This window comes from Balaenoptera physalus (genome assembly GCF_965194825.1).
Source record: "Balaenoptera physalus genome assembly, chromosome: 12".
Taxonomy (NCBI): Eukaryota; Metazoa; Chordata; class Mammalia; order Artiodactyla; family Balaenopteridae; genus Balaenoptera; species Balaenoptera physalus.
The window spans coordinates 77,071,614-77,095,372 of record NC_138897.1 but is presented as its reverse complement, the minus strand read 5'-3'; the positions used below and the strand labels follow the sequence as shown (position 1 = coordinate 77,095,372).

Here is a 23,759-nt window from a genome sequence, read left to right as displayed (position 1 = left end):
AACTAGTAAATGAGGCAGGTCAGATGAGCTGACTTCAAAGCCCATACTCATTCTACTCTAGAATTTTCTAGAATTAGAGCATTTTCAGAGTTGGGAGGGACTTAGAGGTCATTGTATCCCCATTCAAGAATCCCCCTTGCGGGGGCTTCCCTTGTGGTGCAGTAGTTGAAAATCTGCCTGCTAATGCAGGGGACACGGATTCGAGCCCTGGTCTGGGAAGATCCCACATGCCGCGGAGCAACTAGGCCCGTGAGCCTCAACTACTGAGCCTGCACGTCTGGAGCCTGTGCTCCGCAACAAGAGAGGCCGCGATAGTGAAGAGGCCCGCGCACTGCGATGAAGAGTGGCCCCCGCTTGCCGCAACTAGAGAAAGCCCTCGCACAGAAACGAAGACCCAACACAGCCAAAAATAAATATAAAAATAAATAAATAAATAAATAAATAAATAAAAAGATTACTATTTAAAAAAAAAAAAGAATCCCCCTTGCCAGGATCCCAAATAGATGTTGATATTCTCAGTAAATCTGACCAGATAGGGAAGAGTCTACCCAAACCAGTGATTATCAAGCCTGTCTGACCATCAAAAGCACCTGGGAAGCTTTTTTTAAATGCAGATTCTTGGGGCCCTCTTCCAAGGTTTTTTAATTTAGTAGGTCTGGAGTGAGGCCCAGGAATATGTATTTTTAGAAAGCACATCCAGGTGACTCAGATACATGGGCAGGTTTACGAACAATTAATGTAATCTCGTGAAACCTTAGATGGAAACTGTTGTTGGAGGAAGAAAAGTCAAATTTCAGCCTCATCAAGGAAGCAGGAACTTCTGCACAAAAGCGGAATGATGCCATGTTTCTCTGTTGGTTAGAATAATCCAAGACATGAGTAAGGAAAACAACACCCACCGGAAACCCCACATGAACCACTGAAACTTACCTGTTTTGGGTGGGGCTAATCCTCTCATCACCCAACTCTCAGCCCAGACCCAAACCCAGGTGCCACCAGGAAGAAAGACAACATCACTGGTTAAGATGTGATGTGTTCCCAGGCCTAGCCCAAAATGTATATCTCCTACGGGTGGTTCTGCCCCACGCCTCTGCCTTCTTGTTGGCTTCTCCAAGACCCAGAGATTGGAAGCTAAGGCCTTATCCCCAATAAATCATCCCTAGAAAGTTTACATGAAGAGATATGAGTTTCCTGTTAAAGAGGGAGGAAGGAAGAGAAAAGAGGTCAGGATGCAAACCAAGGCTGGATGAACACATGGCAGGCTTACTCTTGGGGGCACTGAAGCATTAGATGGGGTGGGGGTACACTGGTTTCCAAACAACTAAAGTAAACTTCAAGGTCCTATTCAGTTTTCTAATTCAGAAAATCTCAAGTCCACTGAGATTTCATGCCAGCCTTGGCTGTGAAATCTGTAGAGCAGCACTGTCCAATAGAACTTTCTAAAATGATGGAAATGTTCTAGATCTGCAGTGTCCAATATGGTGGCTACCATCTACATGTAGCTATTAAGCACTTGAAATATGGCTAGTGTGACTGAGGAAATAAATTTTTTATCTTATTTTAATTTCAATTTAAAAAGCCAATGTGATTAGTGGCTACCATATCGGACAGTGCAGTTCTAGAGGGACTACTCCAACCTTGCCTTGAACTTTGTGATCAGAGCTGCCTATCCAACACCAGCTTTTAGGAAAGCACCAAAGTCCAAAGCATGAGAAGATAAAATGTGTCAGGAGAGACCACCATGAGGGACTCACCACAGGAGTCAGCATCTGCCCAGTATTCTTGGCCAAGGGTAAAGCAGAAGTGACTTCAGGGATAACATTAGCAACTGTGAAGATGCCAATTATTAAAATCCATCCCCAAATAGCTGATCAAAGGCCAAGTGCAGGAAGTGGCATGATTTCCTCCTACCTTCCCTCTGTTCTGTGTATACGACAGTGACAGCCTCCACTTTGCTTCTCTTCTTCCATAGCTGTCTCTCTCTTCTCATTGTATGTACACTTCATTACCCCTGCCCCTTTCACCAGCCAGTCCTGCTTGTATCTTACGCCCAAAGAATTTCACAATTTGGCCAATCTGGTCAACCAGTAGTTTCGATGAGAACTCTGGATTGAAATAATCATTGGGCTGACTGATAACCCAGCAGAGCCCTGTGCTGTTAGGATGGAAGGGCCCTTCCAGTTTCTCTTCCACCCATGCACATGTCCTTTGATTGGGATACTTCTGCCTATGTGCAAGTGTCAGGGAAAACACCTCACATTTATACAAAATACAAAATCCATCAAGAGATGAGGAAAACTGTAACTGGGGACAGTAGGGGGCTCCTTCTCCAGCCACTCTACAAATGTTTATTGAGGGCCTCCTGTGTATCAGGCATGTGTTAGGCTCCTGAGATAGGAGAGATAAAGTCTCTCCTCTGTGGGTCTTAAAGTAGCAAAAAGGTAGCAAAAGAGCTACTATTTATTGAGTTTCCACGCCACAAGCAGTCTCCGCTTCTCATCATACTCCTGGAAGGCAAATATTACCAACTCCCATTTTATAGAAAGAGAAGTGGAATCTCAGACTTGCCCAAGATCACCTCGGACTGTGTGCTCTTTTTGCTTCTCCACACTGTCCTCCTTGTGAAGTCTTTCCTCTGTTTATCCCTTGGAAAAATTCCAAGTGTTATTTATTTAAAGGCTATTCCCTTACTGCAAAAGATTAAGGGTGCCCAGAGACCTGGAGAGCAGGTGACCCATTATCAAGGATCTAAGGCAGGAAGAAAGAATCACCATCACCCAAAGCCAACAAGAAAATGGCCTCCTATGGGGAGTATCATAGTTCAGCAAATAGTATTTCAGAGAAAACTTACCGGCCACCACACCATACTTCGTCCTGCCAGGAAGAAGCCTCCAACAGTCCCACGATTAGTGGAAAACATGGCCTGGGGAGGAAGTGCCAAAAATTTAATAGAAAACTAGAACAGAGTAACCTTGCCAGCCAAGAGGACCAACCCCATCCCCTATATACTTGCACTTTCTTCAACCCACTTCACTTTCTGAAACACTTCCACATTCCTTACTTCCTTGGAGCTCAGAAGACGGAGGCAGGAACCTATATTTGACAGACAATTAACACAGATTTGTTGAGCCCCCTGTGCGCTAGGCAGTGCCAGGGAGAGCATAGCTCAGTTCTTTCTGGACCCCTGGCAGGGAGCCTTCCATAGGTCATAGTCTTAGGGCCTCTATAGTGGTTTTTCTGGGAATAGCAAGGGGACCAAGAGCCCCAAGGAGCAGGGGGGTAGCTAGGGCTGAAACAAAAATAAGTTCCAAGGAATCAGGTTCTGGCAGTTGGTCAGGGCTAGACCATTCTGAAGGTCATTCTGAAGTCGAAGCAGGTTGATACCCTCCAGGCATGGTTGGAGGGACAGGAAAAGAGGGTACGGGGACCAGACATAACACTTCCAAGTTGGTCTCAGAAATGAAGAGCTTAGAGAAAGAATGTTAGTGTAAAGACTAAGTAGGAAGCTGGACAATTCAGCAAAGATATCGGGGATGGAGAAAAGGTGAGGAGAGGTGTATCTGTACAGAGGCTTTTCCTCTCTGGAATGTTCATACCCTCATCTCCTGCATACCCATCTTTCAAGGCCCCTCAAACACTACCTTCCCCATGAAACCTTACCAGACACTCCCCCACACCTCCTCCCCTACAGCCTCCCCGCCAACCCCCCCCAAAAATAATCTCTCTCTCCTGTGAACATCTAGCAAACTCCATCTATACCTCATTCACAGCCCTTACAAATTTTTTACTTTGTGTTATTAAATTACAAAATTTTTCCAGCTTTATTGGGATATATTTGACAAATAAAAATTGTATATATTTAAGGTGTACAATGTGATGTCTGGGAGAAGCTCCAGAACGTCAGATCTGAGCTCAGTACCAGGAAGAATTTCCTCACCATCAGAACTGTCCAGAGATGGAAATAGCACCACTGGGGTAAGTTTCTGCTGGAAGTATTCGAGTGAAGTGCTAACAATTTGTCAAGATGATTTTGTCAAGTGGTTTAAACAAGATACTTGAGAATAGGATGAAGAGGGTTGAATGCAATAAACTTAGGCCCTCACTTTATGAAAATACATGAAGAAAGAAGAAACTCAGCACCACCGGGACACTGTCACAGCAGTGCAAGTTGTGATAAGGACCATGGAGAGGGTATTCCCAGAAAGGACAGTGTCTTAGGGAGGGGGAAGGGTGAGATAGTAGAAAGAGCATTGCCTTTGGCCTCATGAGACCTGGGTTCTGGTCCCAGCTCTGGGGCTGATTCATCTGAGTGACTTCTGGTCACCCTCTCTGATCTTCACCTGTAAAATGGAAAGGTTGGGCTCCCCCAGGGGCCATTAAGACTCAGGCATCCAATGATGCTATTAATGCAAATGACTGCATAAGGCAGGGGTCAGTAAATTTTTTTCTGTTAAGAAAAAGGGTCGGGGACTTCCCTGGTGGTGCAGTGGTTGAGAATCCACCTGCCAATGCAGGGGACACGGATTCAAGCCCTGGTCCGGGGAGATCCCACATGCCACGGAGCAACTAAGCCCGTGCACCACAACTACTGAATCTACACTCTAGGGCCTGCAAGCCACAACTACTGAGCCCGCACTCCTAGAGCCCATGCTCCACAACAAGAGAAGCCACCACGATGAGAAGCCCGCGCACCACAACGAAGAGTAGTCCCCACTCACCACAACTAGAGAAAGCCTGCGCACAGCAACGAAGACACAGCACAGCCAAAAAATTAATTAATTAATTAATTAATTTTTAAAAAGTGTCGGGTAGTAAATAGTTTAGGCTTTGTGGGATACATATGAGCTCCACTGCATATTCTTCTTGTTTGGTTTTGTTTTTTCCAACCCCTTAGAAGTGTTAAAAAAAAAAAATTCTTAACTTGTGAGCCATACAAAAATAGGCTGTGGGTCAGATTTGGCCCATGGGCTGTAGTTTAACAACCCCTGGCACAAGGGGTTTTAGGATATCTTAATGAAGTCTTCCAGAAGCAATAAAGTCAGAGATTCAGCCTAAAAGGATACAAAATCCCTCCAGAAACAAACTGAGAGGTGGTGAAAGAAAAATGGAACTACACCCTAAAGAAATAATAAACTCAAGCCCAAATATGATTGGATGAGGCAGCATTGGAAAAGGATAAAACAGAACAAAACAATATTGGAAGAGATGGGGATGGTGACAGAGGGCCTGGATCACTCTGTTTCTGCAGCCCAGGGATCATGCAGGAGTCAGGATGCCTGTCCCTGAACCAAGCCACCCTTGACACTCCAACAGAAAAAGAGGAATGTAAACTGGAAGAAATCCAGCACATTATATGATCAGGGTTTAGAGGCAGTGACTAATGAGGGAAGACTAAATGTAGACAAACACTAGCAGGCTCATTAAGTAGCGTTTAACAAGACAAGTGATACTAATTCACAGATATCTGAAAAATGTAAACACTGTAATCATCAGGACTGGTAGGGCTAAAATGAGCTTGGTTAGGGGAACGGAGATTATCAGCAATCGTCTGGGAAACAGGTGGTACAGCACATCTAACAGATGATGGATTCCCATCTTGCCTGCAGCACTTACAAGCTGGGGTGGGGGGAGGAAGGCAGGCAAGGTGGCAAAGCACGTGGTGCCATGGAAAAACGAGAGTCAAGAGACCAGATTTCCATGTATTGCAACCTTAGGCAAATCACAACCAACTGACAATTTTTGTCCATTTTACTTAAAAGGATAAAAATCATTCAGGGCCTGGCTCATATCCTGGAGGGCAAACGATAATAGTACTAAAAAAGACTCCTAGAGTCCATAAGGAGCTTTCAGATACATCTCTGCAGATCCTCACAGCCACGTGAGGTGTCACAAGAACAGGTAAGATTGTACCCATTGCACATTTGAATAAACTGAGACTGAGCGGGGTTACCAACATCGCAAGGCTGGAACGTGTCACACAGATTCCTTGTGACACTTTAGGTTTTCAGTCACATCTGGTTTCTACAATTACTTTTTTCTTTTTAAAAATCAACACTTCCTTTTATCTCTAAAAAAACCTCTTGGCCATGAAGGGGTTAAAGCCCACCCTCCTCTCCTCTAAATCAAAAGACTTCAACCACCTGTTAGCACCCCAGCCTCCTGGCCTGCGGTCTCCCATGAAAGCCTTTGAGAGTGACTGGAATATGTTAACACTTAAAATACCTCTCTTCCAGTGGCTGGGTGTGCCAGCGTCTGTCACAAGTGAAATTTCCAAGTTCAAGACTGCTAAGAACAAGTTTCTCTGGTTTGGTGTGTCCCCATAGTCCCAAAAGGGAGCCACACGCATTTCCCTCTCCCCAGCACCAGGCCACCCTCCAGTCTTCCTCCTCCTCCTCCTCTTCCTGGGCCCAGCTTTTCCAGCTCTCACTCACTCCAGCCCCTAGATCCCAGAGCACAAGACCTCTCCCAGGTGAGGGACGCAGGGCAGCCCCTCTGCCTTGGGCTGCCCCACAGCACCTGCAGCTGGTAAAGGCTGGTGTCCTTCCGGATCTACCCTGTTTCTTTCCCCTCTGAAACTGGATGACTAAGAGGCAGGACAGTAGTCACCTCCCTGGGGCTCATTTCCCAAGCCCTGGGATCCTTCCTGCAGCTACCAGCTGGTCCTCTCCTGCCCCTCACACCCCCAGCCCCCAGCCTCTCCAATCTCTCACTCTCCTTCTCTGCTAACAGAGCCGGGGTGGGGGAGCCTCCTCGGGCCCTGGCCAGCACCCCGTCACTTCTGCTCACCCTTGCTTGGCCCCTCACCTCACACGGTGCCCCCTGAACTCCTCTCAAACATTTCAAAGTCATTTCCACTCGGCTCCACACACCCTTCAGCCCACCCTCCCCTCCTTGCAGTTCACCAAGGCGGTGGCTCCTCCGTGTGCCCCCGCCTCCCTCCCCTTGGCCCTTGCCCCCTCAGCCCGCGTTTCAGGACCCCTACATACCCACAGCCCGACAGCCATCACCACCACGAAGTAGACGACGATGACAGAGATGTCGGCTGCATTGCGGATGCGCTCGTAGGCCTTGAGGGGCTCGGCGGTGGCAGTGGTCGCGGGGCTCCAGGTGCTACTGTCCATGACGGTGGCCGCGATGCGTCCCTCCAGCCCAGGCCGCTCGCTCCTTATATGGTCTCCGGGTTAATGATCAGCCCCGGGGAGGGGACCCGTGAAGTCTGGCAGCAGTGCTGTCTTGCAGGAGCCCCAGCGCTGCGCCGTCGCCGTCGGGGAGCAGCTCTGAGTGCAGAACGAGGAGGAGCTGGCAGAGCTTTGGCGGGGAGGTGGGCGGGTAGATAAGCGCTCTCCCTCGAGCGGGGTGGGGCCGGCCAGGGGGTGGTGCCCTCCTAGCACAAAGGCCCACTGTGCTCCGGCACCGGGCATCAGGCACCGGGCACCGTGCAGCCTCGCCTGGCCTGCTGTGGGGCCACACCCAGGCCAGGGCTCCAGCGGCTCCATTGAGGAGCCAGGCTTCCTGGTGCTGGGGGCCTAGAAGCTTCAGATCACCTGCCACCTGCCGTTGGACCAGTCTTGTGTTCTCTGCGGACCTGGCTTCTCCATGTGTAAAATGAGTGCGGGACTGTTCCAGGAATCAGCCAAGTTCTTGGTCTCCATGGAGAACATTCTGGGGAGAACCAGAAGTTGCTGGATGTTGCTGGAAAAAAAATTCAGCATGATGGCAGTATCTTGGCCACTCATCGGTGAGTGGGATGACCACTCACCCATCCACCTTTCTGCCTCTCCCTCTACAGCCTGCAGTGCCCAGGGGCACTGTTACCCCAGCTGTAAGGAAGAAGGAACTGACACTGGGAAAAAGGATCCCACTGGGAGCTATTTCCTTGCCCTGTGCCTCACCCAGTAATGTTATTTGGGGCCCTTCCAAGGCAGGTGGGAGGGAGGAAAGATACTAGAGAATCACTTCCAAGGAACTCATCAAACCCTAGCCCTTTCTGGGGGCTCAGCCTGCCCATCTGGAAACACATGTCTAATTTGGAAGTCAAGGCTCAGAACAGAGATGACCGTGAGAAGAGGCACAACTCACCCAAGGTCACATAGTGAGCCAGTGACAGAGGTGACCATGCAGCCCAGACCAAGGCAGGCCTAGTTCAGAGGAGGGTTGGGATGCTCTCAGGGGCTGGTGCTGGAGGCCCCAGAGCAGCCACTTTGGAGAGGGGACCCTTGCTGGGTGATGAGGTGAGGGAGGGGGAAGGACCACCCAAACCCGCCAGGATGCTATTCTGCCTCAGGCCCTCCCTGCCCACCACCAGACATCCATCCACTGCTTAAAGTCAAGCAGCCCATTCCTTTGCACCTTGTTGCCTCTGAGGGCCACTGCCCTCCTGCCTCTTCAGTGCTTGTTTGTCCCTACTTCCCCCATTCATCCCCCAGGACTGTAAACTGTATAAGGGTCCATCATAACACCTGCCCACAGGAAGAAGAAATTCCCCATTTGGGGATCTTGGAAGCAGGGGCTCTTCACCGTGGATGCCTCCCATGACTTAGAGCTCAGCCGTCAGCCACAGCTTGGAGCAGCTTGCCTTCCATCTGTGTCCATTGGTTCCCACGTTCAGCAAAGCTTTTTCACCTGACTCTGTGCCAGGCAGAGTCCCTGCCCTCAGGGAACTTCCAATCTGGTCTGGAAGTGAGCCCACCCGCAGGAAAAGTCCAGCCTTTAACCACCAGCTGCAGGCTGCCAGCCCATGCCTGGTTCTAAAAGTGAAGTCTGTGGAAATGAGCAAATCCAAAACTTGAGTGGGAGGAAGGCTTAGAAGTGCTGAAGGACCTCAAAGGAGGGACCAAGCTGTTCTTTCATCTTTCTAGGACAGCAGAACATAGGTGGCCAGAGAAGGAAAGGGATGGGTGGCAGCCAGGGAGAGACCATAAAAGGCATTCATTCATTCATTCACTCTTACAACAAAAGAGCAGCTTCTATGTGCTAGGTCATGTGCGATGACTCTAGGGATACAGCTGTGAACAAGACTCACAGGGCTCTTACCTTCCTCACAGGGCTTCCAGCCCAGTAGGGGAAACAGACCATCATCAAAGATGAGACAAATCATGTACCACAATGTTCATTGCAGCTCTATTTACAATAGCCAGGACATGGAAGCAACCTAAGTGTCCATCAACAGATGAATGGATAAAGAAGATGTGGCACGTATATACAATGGAATATTACTCAGCCATTAAAAAAACGAAATTGAGTTATTTGTAGTGAGGTGGATGGACACAGAGTCTGTCATACAGAGTGAAGTAAGTCAGAAAGAGAAAAACAAATACGGTATGCTAACACATATATATGGAATCTTAAAAAAAAAAAAAGGTTAGGAAGAACCTAGGGGCAGGAGAGGAATAAAGACGCAGACATAGAGAATGGACTTGAGGACACAGGGAGGGGGAAGCATAAGCTGGGATGAAGTGAGAGAGTGGCATGGATGTATATACACTACCAAATGTAAAATAGATAGCTAGTGGGAAGCAGCCGCATAGCACAGGGAGATCAGCTCGGTGCTTTGTGACCACCTAGAGGGGTGGGATAGGGATGGTGAGAGGGAGACACAAGAGGGAAGAGATATGGGGATATATGTATATGTATAGCTCATTCACCTTGTTATAAAGCAGAAACTAACACACCATTGTAAAGCAATTATACTCCAATAAATATGTTAAAAAAAAAAGATGAGACAAATACTTCTAAAATTAACATAGTGATATGTGCTTTGCAAGAGAAACACTAATGCTCCAAATATCTAGCAAGGATTTTGACCTGGGAATGAGGGGAAGTTGGGGGAAGGCCTGGGAAAAGTCTGGTTTGGGTAGGGCCCTGAAAGAGAAGGAATGAGCCAGGTAAGGGGGGAGTGAGGGATGTACCAGGAGAGGGCAAGCATGGTGGGGGAGGAGGAGGATTTATCTACAATGTATAGGAAGTCACCACCTGGGACTAAAGATAAAAAATAAATTAAAAGCTTGTCATCAGCAAGTAACTCCCCACCATGGCCATCCCCAGGCTGACTGAGGTCCTTTTGCAATTTCTCTTCCTCATTGGTCTCCTCTAAAAGAACAGTTTAAACCCAAGAAAACAGTATGGAAGTTTCTCAAAAAATTAAAACTAATACTACCATATAAGCCAGCAATCCCACTTCTGGGAATATATCTAAAGGAAACAAAAACACTGTGTCAAAGAGATATCTGCACTCCCATTTTCATAGCAGCATTATTCTTTTTTAATATTTATTTATTTATTTGGCTGCACCAGGTCCTAGTTGCAGCAGGCAGACCTTAGTTGCAGCACGTGGGATCTAGTTCCCTGACCTGGGATGGAACCCAGGCTCCCTGCATTTGGAGGGTGGAGTCTCAACCATTGGACCGCCAGGGAAGTCCCTGTAGCAGCATTATTTACAACAGCCAAGACATGGAAACAACCTAAGCATCACTGATGGATGACTGAATAAAGAAGATGTTGTGGGGCTTCCCTGGTGGCGCAGTGGTTAAGAATCTGCCTGTCAATGCAGGAGACACGGGTTTGATCCCTGGTCCAGGAAGATCCCACATGCCACAGAGCAACTAAGCCCATGCACCGCAACTACTGAGCCTGTGCTCTAGAGCCCACGTGCCACAACTACTAAGCCCGTGTGCCACAACTACTGAAGCCCACGCACTGCAATGAGGAGTAGCCCCCACTCGTCGCAACTAGAGAAAGCCCGCGTGCAGCAACGAAGACCCAATGCAGCCAAAACTAAATAAATTAAATAAATAAAATTTTTAAATAGATGTTGTGATATATATTACACAATGAAATATTATTCAGCCATAAAAAAAGGAAATCTTGCCATTTTCAACACTATGTATGAACCTTAATGGCATTATGCTAAGTGAAGTAAGTCAGACACAAAAAGACAAATACTACATGATCTCACCTACACGTGCAATCTAAAAAAGGAAACTCATAGAACCAAAGAGTAGAATGGTGGTTGCCAGGGGCTGAGGGTGGAGGAAATGGGGAGATGTTGGTCAAAGAATACAAATTCTAAGATGAATAAATCCTGGAAATCGAATGCACAGTGTGGTGATTATAGTTAGCAATACTGTATTGTATACTTGAAAGTTGCTAAGAGAGTAGGTCTTAAGTGTTCTCACCACAAAAAAAAAAAAAAAGGGTAACCATGTGAGGTTAGTTAACTTGATTGTGGTAGTCATTTCACACTGTATGCACATATTAAATCATCACATTGTACACCTTTTTAAAAAAATCATGTTGTCCAACCTAATTTTTTTTTTAATTATTTCCCCTGAACAGATGCTTCCAGAGGAACAAGGTATGATGCCCCACCTGCCCCCACAGCTGTCCAGAGCTGCCAGGTCACTGCTCATTGATGAGGATCCTATTGGCCTCTCTCCTGCCCTCACTGGTGCCAACAAAACCCAGGGTCTAGTCATTAAAAGGGACCTTGTTACCAGGACCTCAGAGAAAGAAGAAAGCTGGCCAAACAACCCGGCTGTGGGGAAGATGAGGCTGATGAGGAAACACAGACGTGAGAGCAAGAAGCAGACCCCACCTGAATCCACATAGGTTCACAACCTCTGGTCAGATTGGGGTCTTAAGTTTGAAAAGCCAGGTGCCCACAGATTCACAGCTAAACCTGACTGTTGGAGAAAAATAAATATTCAAATGACCCAGAGGTTGCTAGTATGTACAGATGGCTGGGGAGAGACCCAAGATTTGGAGGGTAATGATTCATTACTAAGTGGGAATTGTCCCGTCTCCTCTTCTCTGCCTCTGTCCTCACTACTCATCTATGCAGGTCCCACAAGAGTCCCACCTGCTCCTGCCAGCCAGGAAGGTCCTCCCCAGCAGGCCCCAGTGCCCACCTCACACTGGCCAAACTGCGCTGTTTAGCAAGGGACCCCACAGTGGAATGGCCAGCTTCTGAACTCTTGTCCCACAGTGAAATCAATTACCTAGGTGAGGAGGCCATGAGTTCGGGAAGTTGCCTGAGGAGGGGACCCATATGACTACTTTGAATTTCAGCTCAGCCATCACCAACAGTGGACCATGGACAGCTCACTTGCATCCATGACTCTCCCTTTGAACGTCTGTAAAATGGTGTAGACAAGGACTGTCTTATGTACCTACGAGGTGCAAATGGGATGTGAAGAAGCCTTGTTGACAATGAGAGGGTGAAGGTGAGGGACAGAGGGGGCTGCTATGATTTTCTCTCCTTTACCTTTTCCTGGATGCAAGCTCAGGTGTGAGAAGCAGGTTGCTGATCAGTGTATTAGCTTCCTGTGGCTGATGTAACAAATTACCACAAACTCAGTGGCTTAAAACAACAGAAATCTATTCTCTCACAGTTCTGGAAGGCAGAAATCCAAAATCAGTTTCACTGGCCTGAAATCAAGTTATCAGCAGGGCCACACTACTGAGGGTCTAGGGGAGGATCCTTCCTTGCCTCTTCCAGCTTCTGGTGGCTGCCAGCATTCTGTGGCTTGTGGCCATATCACTCTAATCTCTACCTCTGTCTCTTTTGGTGTGCATGTGGTTAAATACACATAACATAAAATTTACCATTTTAACTATTTTTAAGAGTACAATTAGTGGCATTCAGTACATTCATGTTGTTGTACAACCATCACCACCATCTATCTTCAAAAACTTCATTTTCTCAAACTGAAACACTGTACCCATTAAACAGTAACTCCACACTCCCTCTTCCCCCAGTCCCTGGAAATCACCATTCGACTTTCTGTCTCTATGAATGTGACCACTCTAGATGCTTCATATAAGTGGAATCACACTATCTGCCTCCAGCTTCACATTGCCTTCTCTTCTGTGTCTGTCTGCCAAATCTCCCTCTGCCCCTCCCTCATAAAAACATTTATGATGGCATTTAGGGCCCACCAGAACAATCTAGGATCCTTAACTTAATAACATCTGCAAAGACCCTTCTTCCAAATAAGGTAGAATTTACAGGTTCCAAGGATTAGGACCTGTTATCTTTGGGTGGCCATTATTTGGGCTACTGCAATCAGTGATGGTGAAGGAGTCTGAATTTGGAAGGATTTGATGGAGTGAAACTGAGTCCCCTTAAAACTGAGTTTCCCTGCCAAGTTTATGATTAACTTTTCTATCCAAAACTTTATTCCCTTTCTTGTCCCACCCTTCTTCCCCTAAGGATTGAGGAGTATCAAAGAAAAGGGGGAACTGAAACCAAGCAGGACCCTGCAGGGCCTTCCTGTGTACAAGCCCCTCCATGTCCACCACTTCTTGTTTGGTCTTCCTCAAGTTCCAAAGAGCAGACTTAAGCAGTTAATGATTAGAACAAGAGAGTAACAGGACTCCTAGTTCCTCCTGAAGGGATATAGATAACAATCTGATGCATATCTTTGAGTTGTTCTGCGGAAACTAAGATCCCCCAGCTGGTGGAGGATGGTGACTACATGCTGACCACAAGCATGTAGACCCCAGACTGGTTGGAACCAGAAGGTTGATGGTTAAGATTCCTAAAATATCACCCTGTTACCTCACCACCAACCAATCAGAAAAATGTCCATGAGCTGATCCCTCATGGGATCACCACACACCCTACAACCCTCATTCCAGTGTTGCCTTTAAAAACTCTTGCCTGAAAGCCACTGGGCAGTCCAGGTCTCTTGAGCAATAGCTGCCCGTTCTCCTTGGTTGGCACCCTGCAAACAAATGCTGTACTTTTCGTCACCACAACCTGATGAGTAGATTGGTTTTGCTGAGTTGGACAAGCAGACCCAAGTTTAGTTTGGTAACAAGAGGAAGCAGGATTGAAGCTGCTTTGGTAAGGGCAGGGAGGAGAGGAAAGAGCTACTGGAGGGGTAAGTCCAGGCCCAGCGGTAAAAGCTAAAAAGCTGCCAGGAGAAGAGGTGAGAATGAATAGAAGGGCCAGGAAAGGGAACCAGTGAGTTGGCCTCAGGCTGCCCACCCTTCTCTCCCAAGCTAATGTCTGGGCCTGGGGGTAGTAAGGGAAGAATGGAAAGCTGAAAGAGACAAAGTGCTCCTGACCCTCACTCTAAAGCTAAAGTCAACAGGGGGTTGACCCCTGGGGGGGCTCCATCCCAGCATCTGAGCCCTGGCTAGGTCTCTGTCATGCTGGGTGACCTTGGGTAAGCACCTTATGTCATCTGAGAATCACCTCTACAGTGAGGCTCCAATCTGATCTAACAGAGGCTTGCTAGTGCCCACCATACATGCCAGCTTTGGGCCGGGACCAGAACCCAAGTTGCTTAGCAGTGATCTATAGTTCTTTCCTCTAGATCCCAAATCCCAGGCAGGTTTTAGGGAGTAGCTGTGGGGCAAGATGCTGCAAGATGCCATAGCCTATCTTTCCCAGAGCTCTTCACAGGGCACTGCCTCAACCCTGTTCCTCAGCCTGGGGCAACAGGAACAGTGCATGGCCAGGAGTCAGGAGGCCTGGGTTCAGGTGCTGCTTCCTCTGCCAGGTGGCCTTAGCCAAGTCACTTCCCTCTCAGAGACTATTACCTCACCTGTCAAATTAGCAGAATTTAACCAGCTGCTCCCTTAAAAAGAATCCCAGTGCCAATTCTATGACTCTAGCCTGGGCCCTGAAGCTCCCTGAATCTCTGTCTCCATTTACAAACTGGGGACAATGAGCCCTTGACAGCTGCATGTCAGAAGCATGTCAGTGGCACTTCATCCTAGGTCTCATCCGCCCCACTACATCTGCTGGCCCCAGGGGTGACATTTTCTATTGCTCAACACCATTTCTAAAAGTGGAAAGGGGGAACATGACCATTGCTCATAAAGCATCTCACCTCTCCCTGGATGCTCTTCACCCAAAGAAGCTGACAGCTCTAAAGAAATGTGGGAAGTGCACTGGGTGGAAATTCTGGCTCCTCCTCTTATTAGCTCTGTAACCTCAGGACAAGTTATCTAATTTGGGAGACCTCTGTATCCTCACTTACAAAATGGAGATAATAATATCTAAGATAAATGAGAAAACATACAAGGAGCAGAAGACAGATACAAAAAAGATAACTGATACTGTGTGTTAGGACAAGTGATACAACTTTCGTCTTCACAATGACCCTATTGTTATCTGGATTTTATAGATGAGAGCACTGACACTCATAGTATCCTGCCCAAGTTGGTAAAAAGCCAAGCTGGTGCTCAACCCCTTGGGCTATGGTATTAGACCCACATGGGTCTAATACCACCCATATTCTAACCCCAAGTGCAGAGAGCAGGAAGAGAAGAGGACTAAGAAAAGGGAGGTGAAGCCTTAGCCCTGATTCCAAGCCTACTCCTCAGTAGGCCTCCCTCTTTCCTCCCCCCACCTCACCCCTGGCTTGGCACTCGGTCCCAGCTGCCTGTTGGTGTGAGGCATACCAGTGAGTCTTTAATTGTAACAGATGCAGGCAAAAGTCAGCAGTGTTACAGGCACTATCTTCTGTCATCCCCTCTGGTTTTCTGAAAACCCAGAGCCTAGGAAGACAGCAGGTAGAGTAGCAGAGTTAAAAGGCCCTGGAGAAGTCAGCTCTCTGAGAGCCACACCTCAGTGTGACTATCACCCATGTATTCCAGCTCCCTCTGTAAGATGAGACAGAGAAGCAGTTCCTGGCAGGAGGCAGCCAAAGGCATTGCCTGAGGAACTCACCAGAGCTCTCACCTGTGAACCTTACCCCACACACAGCCAATAGCCACCCATCCATCCACCGGCCACTGAGACCAGGATTCCAGGAACACAAAAACCAGGCTCAAAAGTCCTTGGGCAACTGAAAGACCCACAAAGGTTACAATGAGGATGGCAAGTCATTTATATATTCAACAAATACCAGTTGTGCATTTGTCTAGGCATCAGGGGTACAAAGTGAGCAAGACATGTGTAGCCCCTGCCTTTTAGAAGCTTAAAACACATACATGTGTTCAGTGGGCATAGAGTTTCCTTTTGGGGGGATGAAAACATTTTGGAACCAGATAGAGGTGGCAGCTGCATGCACTCGATGACACTGAATTTTTCACTTTAAAATGGTTAATTTTATGTTATATAAATTTCACCTCAATTTTTTTTAACATCTTTATTGGAGTATAATTGCTTTACAATAAAGTTTCTGCTTTATAACAAAGTGAATGAGCTATACATATACATGTATCCCCATATCTCTTCCCTCTTGCATCTCCCTCCCTCCCACCCTCCCTATCTCACCCCTCTAGATGGTCACAAAGCACCGAGCTGATCTCCCTGTGCTATGCAGCTGCTTCCCACTAGCTATCGGTTTTACGATCTAAAAAAATAAATAAATAAATGGGAATAAAGATGCGGACCTACTAGAGAATGGACTTGAGGACACGGGGAGGTGGAAGGGTAACCTGGGACAAAGTGAGAGAGTGGCATGGACATATATACACCTCAATTTTTTAAAAACCCATGCACAAGGCACTAGGTCTGGAGATAAAAATTTAATTCCCCATGCAGATTATTTCCCCCCAACCTGTTGGCTGATCCTAAGAGTTTCATTAGTTTCATTCATTTGTTCAACAAGTCATTTGAGCAGAATGAAAAGGTGAATTTATTTCACCATCAAAAGAATACTCTCTCCCATCTAATGGCTAGTCCTGATAATTGTACATTGAGAAACTTCATCCATTCATTCAGAGTATCCATTCTACAGCAGGTACTGGGGGCTACAAACTTGAATAGGATACAATCTTTGCAATGAACATGGGAGTATAGATATCTCTTTGAGATACAGATTTCATTTCCTTAGAATATATACCCAGAAGTGGGATTGCTGGATCATATAGTATTCTATTTTTAATTTTTGAGGATCTTCCATACTGTTTTCCATGATGGTTGTACCAATTTACACTCCCACCAACTCCACATCCTTGCCAACAGTTGTTATCTTGTCTTTTTGATGATAGTCATTCTAAGAAGTGTGAGATGATATTTCATAGTGGTTTTGATTTGCATTTGTCTGATGATTAGTGATGTTGAGCACATTTTCATGTACTCGGCTCCTCATATATTGTTTGAGTTCCTTATATTTTGGGGGTATTAAAAAATGGTAACCATGTGAGGTGATTAATGTGTTAATTTGATCATGGTAATCATTTTACAATGTATCTGTATATCAAATCATCACATTGTACACCTTAAATATATACAATTTTGTCAATTATGCCTCAATGAAGTGAGGGGGGGAGAAGAAAATACTAGCCAAAAAAAAAAGACAAATTCTGCCTGGGGGCCCTCCCAGTCCATTAAGGAAAGTTTACATCTGATATGCATGTGCTGTTCCCTATGCAAGGACACTTTCTCCCCTGCTCTTCACCTGGATAACTCTCATAATTCTTTAATCTCAGCTTAAATTTCTTCCAAGAGTCTTCTTGACCTGCACCCCACGCTTAGCCTAAAAGCTCTCTGAGAACCCTGTTCTCAAGCCATACACTTGTCCTTCCTGTCCCTGTCTCAATTTTCAATTGACTTTTAGTTGTATAACTATATATTTACTGTCTACAGTTCCCACTAGACTATAAACTTCATGAAGGTAGCCCCAGTATCTCTTGGCCATTACTGTGCCTAGGACTGGGGCTGAGATATAGTAAATGCTCAATAAATATTAGCTGGGCAAATAAATGAATTAAAATAATGAATACAAAAAATTATAACATGATAGATGGTGAGGCAAGGTGAGGTAAAACACGCTTGATTTGGTCTCACTAAAAGATGTAGGGAGCGGAGCAAAAGAAATAATCATTAAGAGGGGATATTTGCACTGAGTCTTCAGGGATAAGTAGGTTTTCCTGAGGCAACGCAGTTGGGGAAAGATTTTAAGATGTGAGAGAACACAGTATGCATATTCAGGGAACAGTGAGTGCTTGTGGTCTACCTGGCTGTGCAGAACAGTCGGAGATAAGGCCAGAGATGTGGACAGGAATTGGACCACAGGGGACCTTGTGTGGCATACTAAGCATCCTGGAATTTATCCTATAGAACACTGGGGAACCAGTAAAGCAGGTGTTCCTGACCTTAGATTCATGGACCCCTCAGAGTTGGGTTTTGAACATCCATGGACTCCCTTAAATTGTATACACAATTGTGATCAGGTTAGTGTTTTCTTGGAGAGAGGACCCATAGCTTTCATCAGATTCTCAGAAGATCAGTGACTCAGAAAAAGAATAAGAACTACCACCTTCTCTGACCATCTTAACTAAAACAGCCCCACCCCACCCCAGTTCAAGAATTTCATAGTGCTCATAACAAAATATAAATATCTTGTTGATTTCCTTGTTTACTTATTTTTTGCCTCTCTTCCTCTCTGTGAGAGCAGAGACTATATCTTTCTTGTTCAGGTTCTATCTCCTGTGTCTAGCACACATGGCCTGGAAGCTATAGAGCTCAATAAATATCTGTTAACTAAACAAATCTTACTATAGGTTTTTCTTTTTAATTGTGCTAAAATACACAGAACATAAGTTACATCTTAACCATTTCTAAGTGTACAGTTCAGTTCCATTAAGTACATTTACATTATTGTGCTACCATCACCATCACCCATCCACAGAACTCCTTTCATCTTGCAAAACTGAAACTCTGTACCTATTAAACAGTAACTCCCCATCCTCGCACCCCCACCCAGCTCCTGGCAACCAACATTCTACTTTCTGTATCTAAGACCTTGACTACTCTAGGTACCTCATATAAGTGGAATCATATAGTATTTGTCCTTTCGTGACTAGCTTATTTCACCTAGCATAATGTCCTCATGGTTCACATGTGTCAGAATTGCCTTCCTAAAGACCTAAATGTAAGGCCAGACACTATAAAACTCTTAGAGGAAATCATAGGCAGAACATTCCATGACATAAATCACAGCAAGATCCTTTTTGACCCACCTCCTAGAGAAATGGAAATAAAAACATAAATAAACGAATGGTACCTAATGAAACTTAAAAGCTTTTGCACAGCAAAGGAAAACATAAACAAGACGAAAAGACAACGCTCAGAATGGGAGAAAATGTTTGCAAATGAAGCAACTGACGAAGGACTAATCTCCAAAATTTACAAGCAGCTCATGCAGCTCAATATCCAAAAAACAAACAACCCAATCCAAAAATGGGCAGAACTCATCAAGAAAAAAAGGGAGAAGACTCAAATCTAATTAGAAATGAAAAAGGAGAAGTAACAACTGACACTGCAGAAATACAAAGCATCATGAGAGATTACTACAAGCAACTATATGCCAATAAAATGGGCAACCTGGAAGAAATGGACAAATTCTTAGAAAAACACAACCTTCTGAAACTGAACCAGGAAGAAATAGAAAATATAAACAGACCAATCACAAGCACTGAAGTTGAGACTGTGATTAAAAATCTTCCAACAAACAACAGCCCAGGACCAGATGGCTTCACAGGTGAATTCTGTCAAATATTTAGAGAAGAGCTAACACCTGCCCTTCTCAAACTCTTCCAAAATGAGCAAACTTATTCTACAAGGCCACCATCAGCCTGATACCAAAACCAGACAAAGATGTCACAAAGAAAGAAAACTACAGGTCAATATCACTGATGAACATAGATCCAAAAATCCTCAACAAAATACTAGCAAACAGAATCCAACAGCACATTAAAAGGATCATACACCATGATCAAGTGGGGTTTATCCCAGGAATGCAAGGATTCTTCAATATATGCGAATCAATCAATGTGATACACCATATTAACAAATTGAAGGAGAAACACCATATGATCATCTCAATAGATGCAGAAAAAGCTGTCAACAAAATTCAACACCCGTTTATGATAAAAACCCTCTAGAAAGTAGGCATAGAGGGAACTTACTTCAACATAATAAAGGCCATATATGACAAACCCACAGCCAACATTGTTCTCAATGGTGAAAAACTGAAACCAATTCCTCTAAGATCAGGAACAAGAAAAGGTTGTCCACTCTCACCACTATTATTCAACATAGTTTTGGAAGTTTTAGCCCTGGCAATCAGAGAAGGAAAAGAAATAAAAAGAATCCAAATCGGAAAAGAAGAAGTAAAGCTGTCACTGTTTGCAGATGACATGATACTATACATAGAGAATCCTAAAGATGCTACCAGAAAACTACTAGAGCTAATCAATTAATTTGGTAAAGTAACAGGATACAAAACTAAAGCACAGAAATCTCTTGCATTCCTATCCACTAATGATGAATAATCTGAAAGAGAAATTAAGGAAACACTCCCATTTACCATTGCAACAAAAAGAATAAAATACCTAGGAATAAGCCTACCTCAGGAGACAAAAGACCTGTATGCAGAAAACTATAAGACACTGATGAAAGAAATTAAAGATGATACAAACAGATGGAGAGATATACCATGTTCTTGGACTGGAAAAATCAATATTGTGAAAATGACTATACTACCCAAAGCAATCTATAGATTCAATGCAATCTCTATCAAACTACCAATGGCATTTTTCACAGAACTAGAACAAAAAATTTCACAATTTGTATGGAAACACAAAAGACCCCGAATAGCCAAGCAATCTTGAGAAAGAAAAACAGAGCTGGAGGAATCGGGCTCCTGGACTTCAGACTATACTACAAAGCTACAGTAGTCAAGACAGTATGGTACTGGCACAAAAACAGAAATATAGATCAATGGAACAGGATAGAAAGCCCAGAGATAAACCCACGCACATATGGTCACCTTATTTTTGATAAAGGAGGCAAGAATATACAATGGAGAAAAGACAGCCTCTTCAATAAGTGGTGCTGGGAAAACTGGACAGTTACATGTAAAAGAATGAAATTAGAACACTCCCTGGAGACCTTCAAGATGGTGGAAGAGTAAGACGTGGAGATCACCTTCCTCCCCACAAATACATCAGAAATACATCTACATGTGGAACAACTCCTACAGAACACCTACTGAATGCTGGCAGAAGACCTCAGACCTCCCAAAAGACAAGAAACTCCCCACGTACCTGGGTAGGGCAAAAGAAAAAAGAAAAAGCAGAGACAAAAGAATAGGGACGGGACCTGCACCTCTGGGAGGGAGCTGTGAAGAAGGAAAAGGTTCCACACACTAGGAAGCCCCTTCACTGGCGGAGACAGGGGGTGGTGAGGGGGAAGCTTCGGAGCCACGGAGGAGAGCACAGCAACAGGGGTGCAGAGGACAAAGCGGAGAGATTCCCGCACAGAGGATCGGTGCCGACCAGCACTCACCAGCTTGACAGGCTTGTCTGCTCACCCACCCGGGCAGGTGGGGGCTGGGAGCTGAGGCTCCGGCTTCGGAGGTCAGATCCCAGGGAGAGGACTGGGGTTGGCTGCGTGAACACAGCCTGAAGGGGGCTAATGCACCACAGCTAGCTGGGAGGGAGTCCGGGAAAAAGTTTGGACCTGCTTAAGAGGCAAGAGACCACTGTTTCAGGATGCACGAGGAGAGGGGATTCAGAGCACTGTCTAAACGAGCTCCAGAGATGGGCACAAGCCATGGCTATCAGTGTGGACTCCAGAGACAGGCATGAAATGCTAAGGCTGCTGCTGCAGCCACCAAGAAGCCTGTGTGCAAGCACAGGTCACTATCCACACCTCCCCTCCCGGGAGCCTGTGCAGCCCGCCACTGCCAGGGTCCCGTGATCCAGGGACAACTTCCCCGGGAGAACACACGGCGCGCCTCAGACTGTTGCAACATCACATCGGCCTCTGATGCCACAGGCTCACCTCGCATTCCATACCCCTCCCTCCCCCTGGCCTGAGTGAGCCAGAGCCCCCTAATCGGCTGCTACTTTAACCCAGTCCTGTCTGAGTGAAAAACAGACGCCCTCAGGTGACCTACACGGAGAGGCAGGGCCAAATGCAAAGCTGAGCCCCAGGAGCTGTGTGAACAAAGAAGAGAAAGAGAAATCTCTCCCAGCAGACTCAGGAGCAGCGGATTAAATCTCCACAATCAACTTGATATACCCTGCATCTGTGGAATGCCTGAATAGACAAGGAATAATCCCAAAATCGAGGTGGTGGACTTTGGGAGCAACCGTATATTTTTTTTTCCTTTTTCTCTTTTTGTGAGTGTGTATGTGTATGCTTCTTTGTGTGATTTTGTCTCTATAGCTTTGCTTTTACCATTTGTCCTAGGGTTCTGTCTGTCCGTTTTTTGGGTTTTTTTTTTTGTTTTTTTTTTTTTTAGTATAGTTTTTAAGCACTTGTTGTCATTGGTGGATTTGTTTTTTGGTTTGGTTGCTCTCTTCTTTCTTTCTTTTTTTTTCTTTTTTTCCTTTTTTTATGACTTTTTAATTTTTTTATTTTTAATATTAATTTTTTCTTTTAATAACTTTTATTCTTTCTTTCTCTCTTTTCTTTCTTTCTTTCTTTTTTTTCTCTCTCTCTCTTTCCCTTCCTCCCTCCCTCTCTCTCTCTCTCTCTCTCTCTTCTCTCTCTCTCTCTCTCTCTCTCTCTCTCTCTCTTTCTTTCTTTCTTTCTTTCTCCCTTTTCTTCTGAGCCATGTGGCTGACAGAGTCTGGGTGCTCCGGCTGGGTGTCAAGCCTGTGCCTCTGAGGTGGGAGAACCAAGTTCAGGACATTGGTCCACCAGAGACCTCCCAGCTCCACGTAATATCAAACAGCGAAAGCTCTTCCAGAGATCTCCATCTCAACGCTAAGACCCAGCTCCACTCAATGACCAGCAAGCTACAGTGCTGGACACCCTATGCCAAGCAACTAGCAAGACAGGAACGCAACCCCACCCATTAGCAGAGAAGTTGCCTAAAATTGTAATAAAATCATAGACACCCCAAAACACACCACCAGATGCGGACCTGCCCACCAGAAAGACAAGATCCAGCCTCATCCACCAGAACACAGACACTAGTCCCCTCCACCAGGAAGCCTACACAACCCACTGAACCAACCTTGGCCTCTGGGGGCAGACACCAAACACAACAGGAACTATGAACCTGCAGCCTGTGAAAAGGAGACCGCAAACACAGTAAGTTAAGCAAAATGAGAAACACACAGCAGATGAAGGAGCAAGTTAAAAACCCATCAGACCAAACAAATGAAGAGGAAATAGGCAGTCTACCTGAAAAAGAATTCAGAGTAATGATAGTAAAGATGATCCAAAATCTTGGAAATAGAATGGAGAAAATACAAGAAACATTTAACAAGGACGTAGAAGAACTAAAGAGCAAACAAACAATGATGAACAACACAATAAGTGAAACTAAAAATTCTCTAGAAGGAATCAATAGCAGAATAACTGAGGCAGAAGAACAGATAAGTGACCTGGAACATAAAATAGTGGAAATAACTACTGCAGAGAAGAATAAAGAAAAAAGAATGAAAAGAATTGAGGACAGTCTCAGAGACTTCTGGGACAACATTAAACGCACCAACATTCAAATTATAGGGGTCCCAGAAGAAGAAGAGAAAAAGAAAGGGACTGAGAAAATATTTGAAGAGATTATAGTTGAAAACTTCCCTAATATGGGAAAGGAAATAGTTAATCAAGTCCAGGAAGTGCAGAGAGTCCCATACAGGATCCAAGGATAAACATACCAAGACACATATTAATCAAACTATCAAAAATTAAATTCAAAGAAAAAATATTAAAAGCAGCAAGGGAAAAACAACAAATAACATACAAGGGAATCCCCATAAGGTTAACAGCTGATATTTCAGCAGAAACTCTGCAAGCCAGAAGGGAGTGGCAGGACATATTTAAAGTGATGAAAGGG

General features: G+C 45.4%; 1 protein-coding gene across 7 annotated transcripts in view; it reads right to left on the bottom strand.

Moving 5' to 3' along the window:
• LOC309639781 (sodium/glucose cotransporter 1) overlaps positions 1 to 23,759 on the bottom strand; it is a 142,978-nt gene that overhangs the window by 72,698 nt on the left and 46,521 nt on the right. For 5 of the 7 annotated variants that reach the window (XR_014251850.1, XR_014251851.1, XR_014251852.1 and 2 more), the window contains exons 1-2: positions 6,987 to 22,410; positions 2,852 to 2,923 (exon numbers count right to left, since the gene is read on the bottom strand). Coding sequence is in view for 3 of the 7 variants with exons in the window: in XM_082417472.1 (XP_082273598.1) it covers positions 2,852 to 2,923; positions 6,987 to 7,121 (207 nt within the window). In the remaining 4 variants the exon portion in view is untranslated. Of the gene's footprint in view, positions 1 to 2,851; positions 2,924 to 6,986; positions 22,411 to 23,759 lie in introns of those variants that run through there. The other 2 variants (XM_082417470.1, XM_082417471.1) reach the window with 1 other exon arrangement.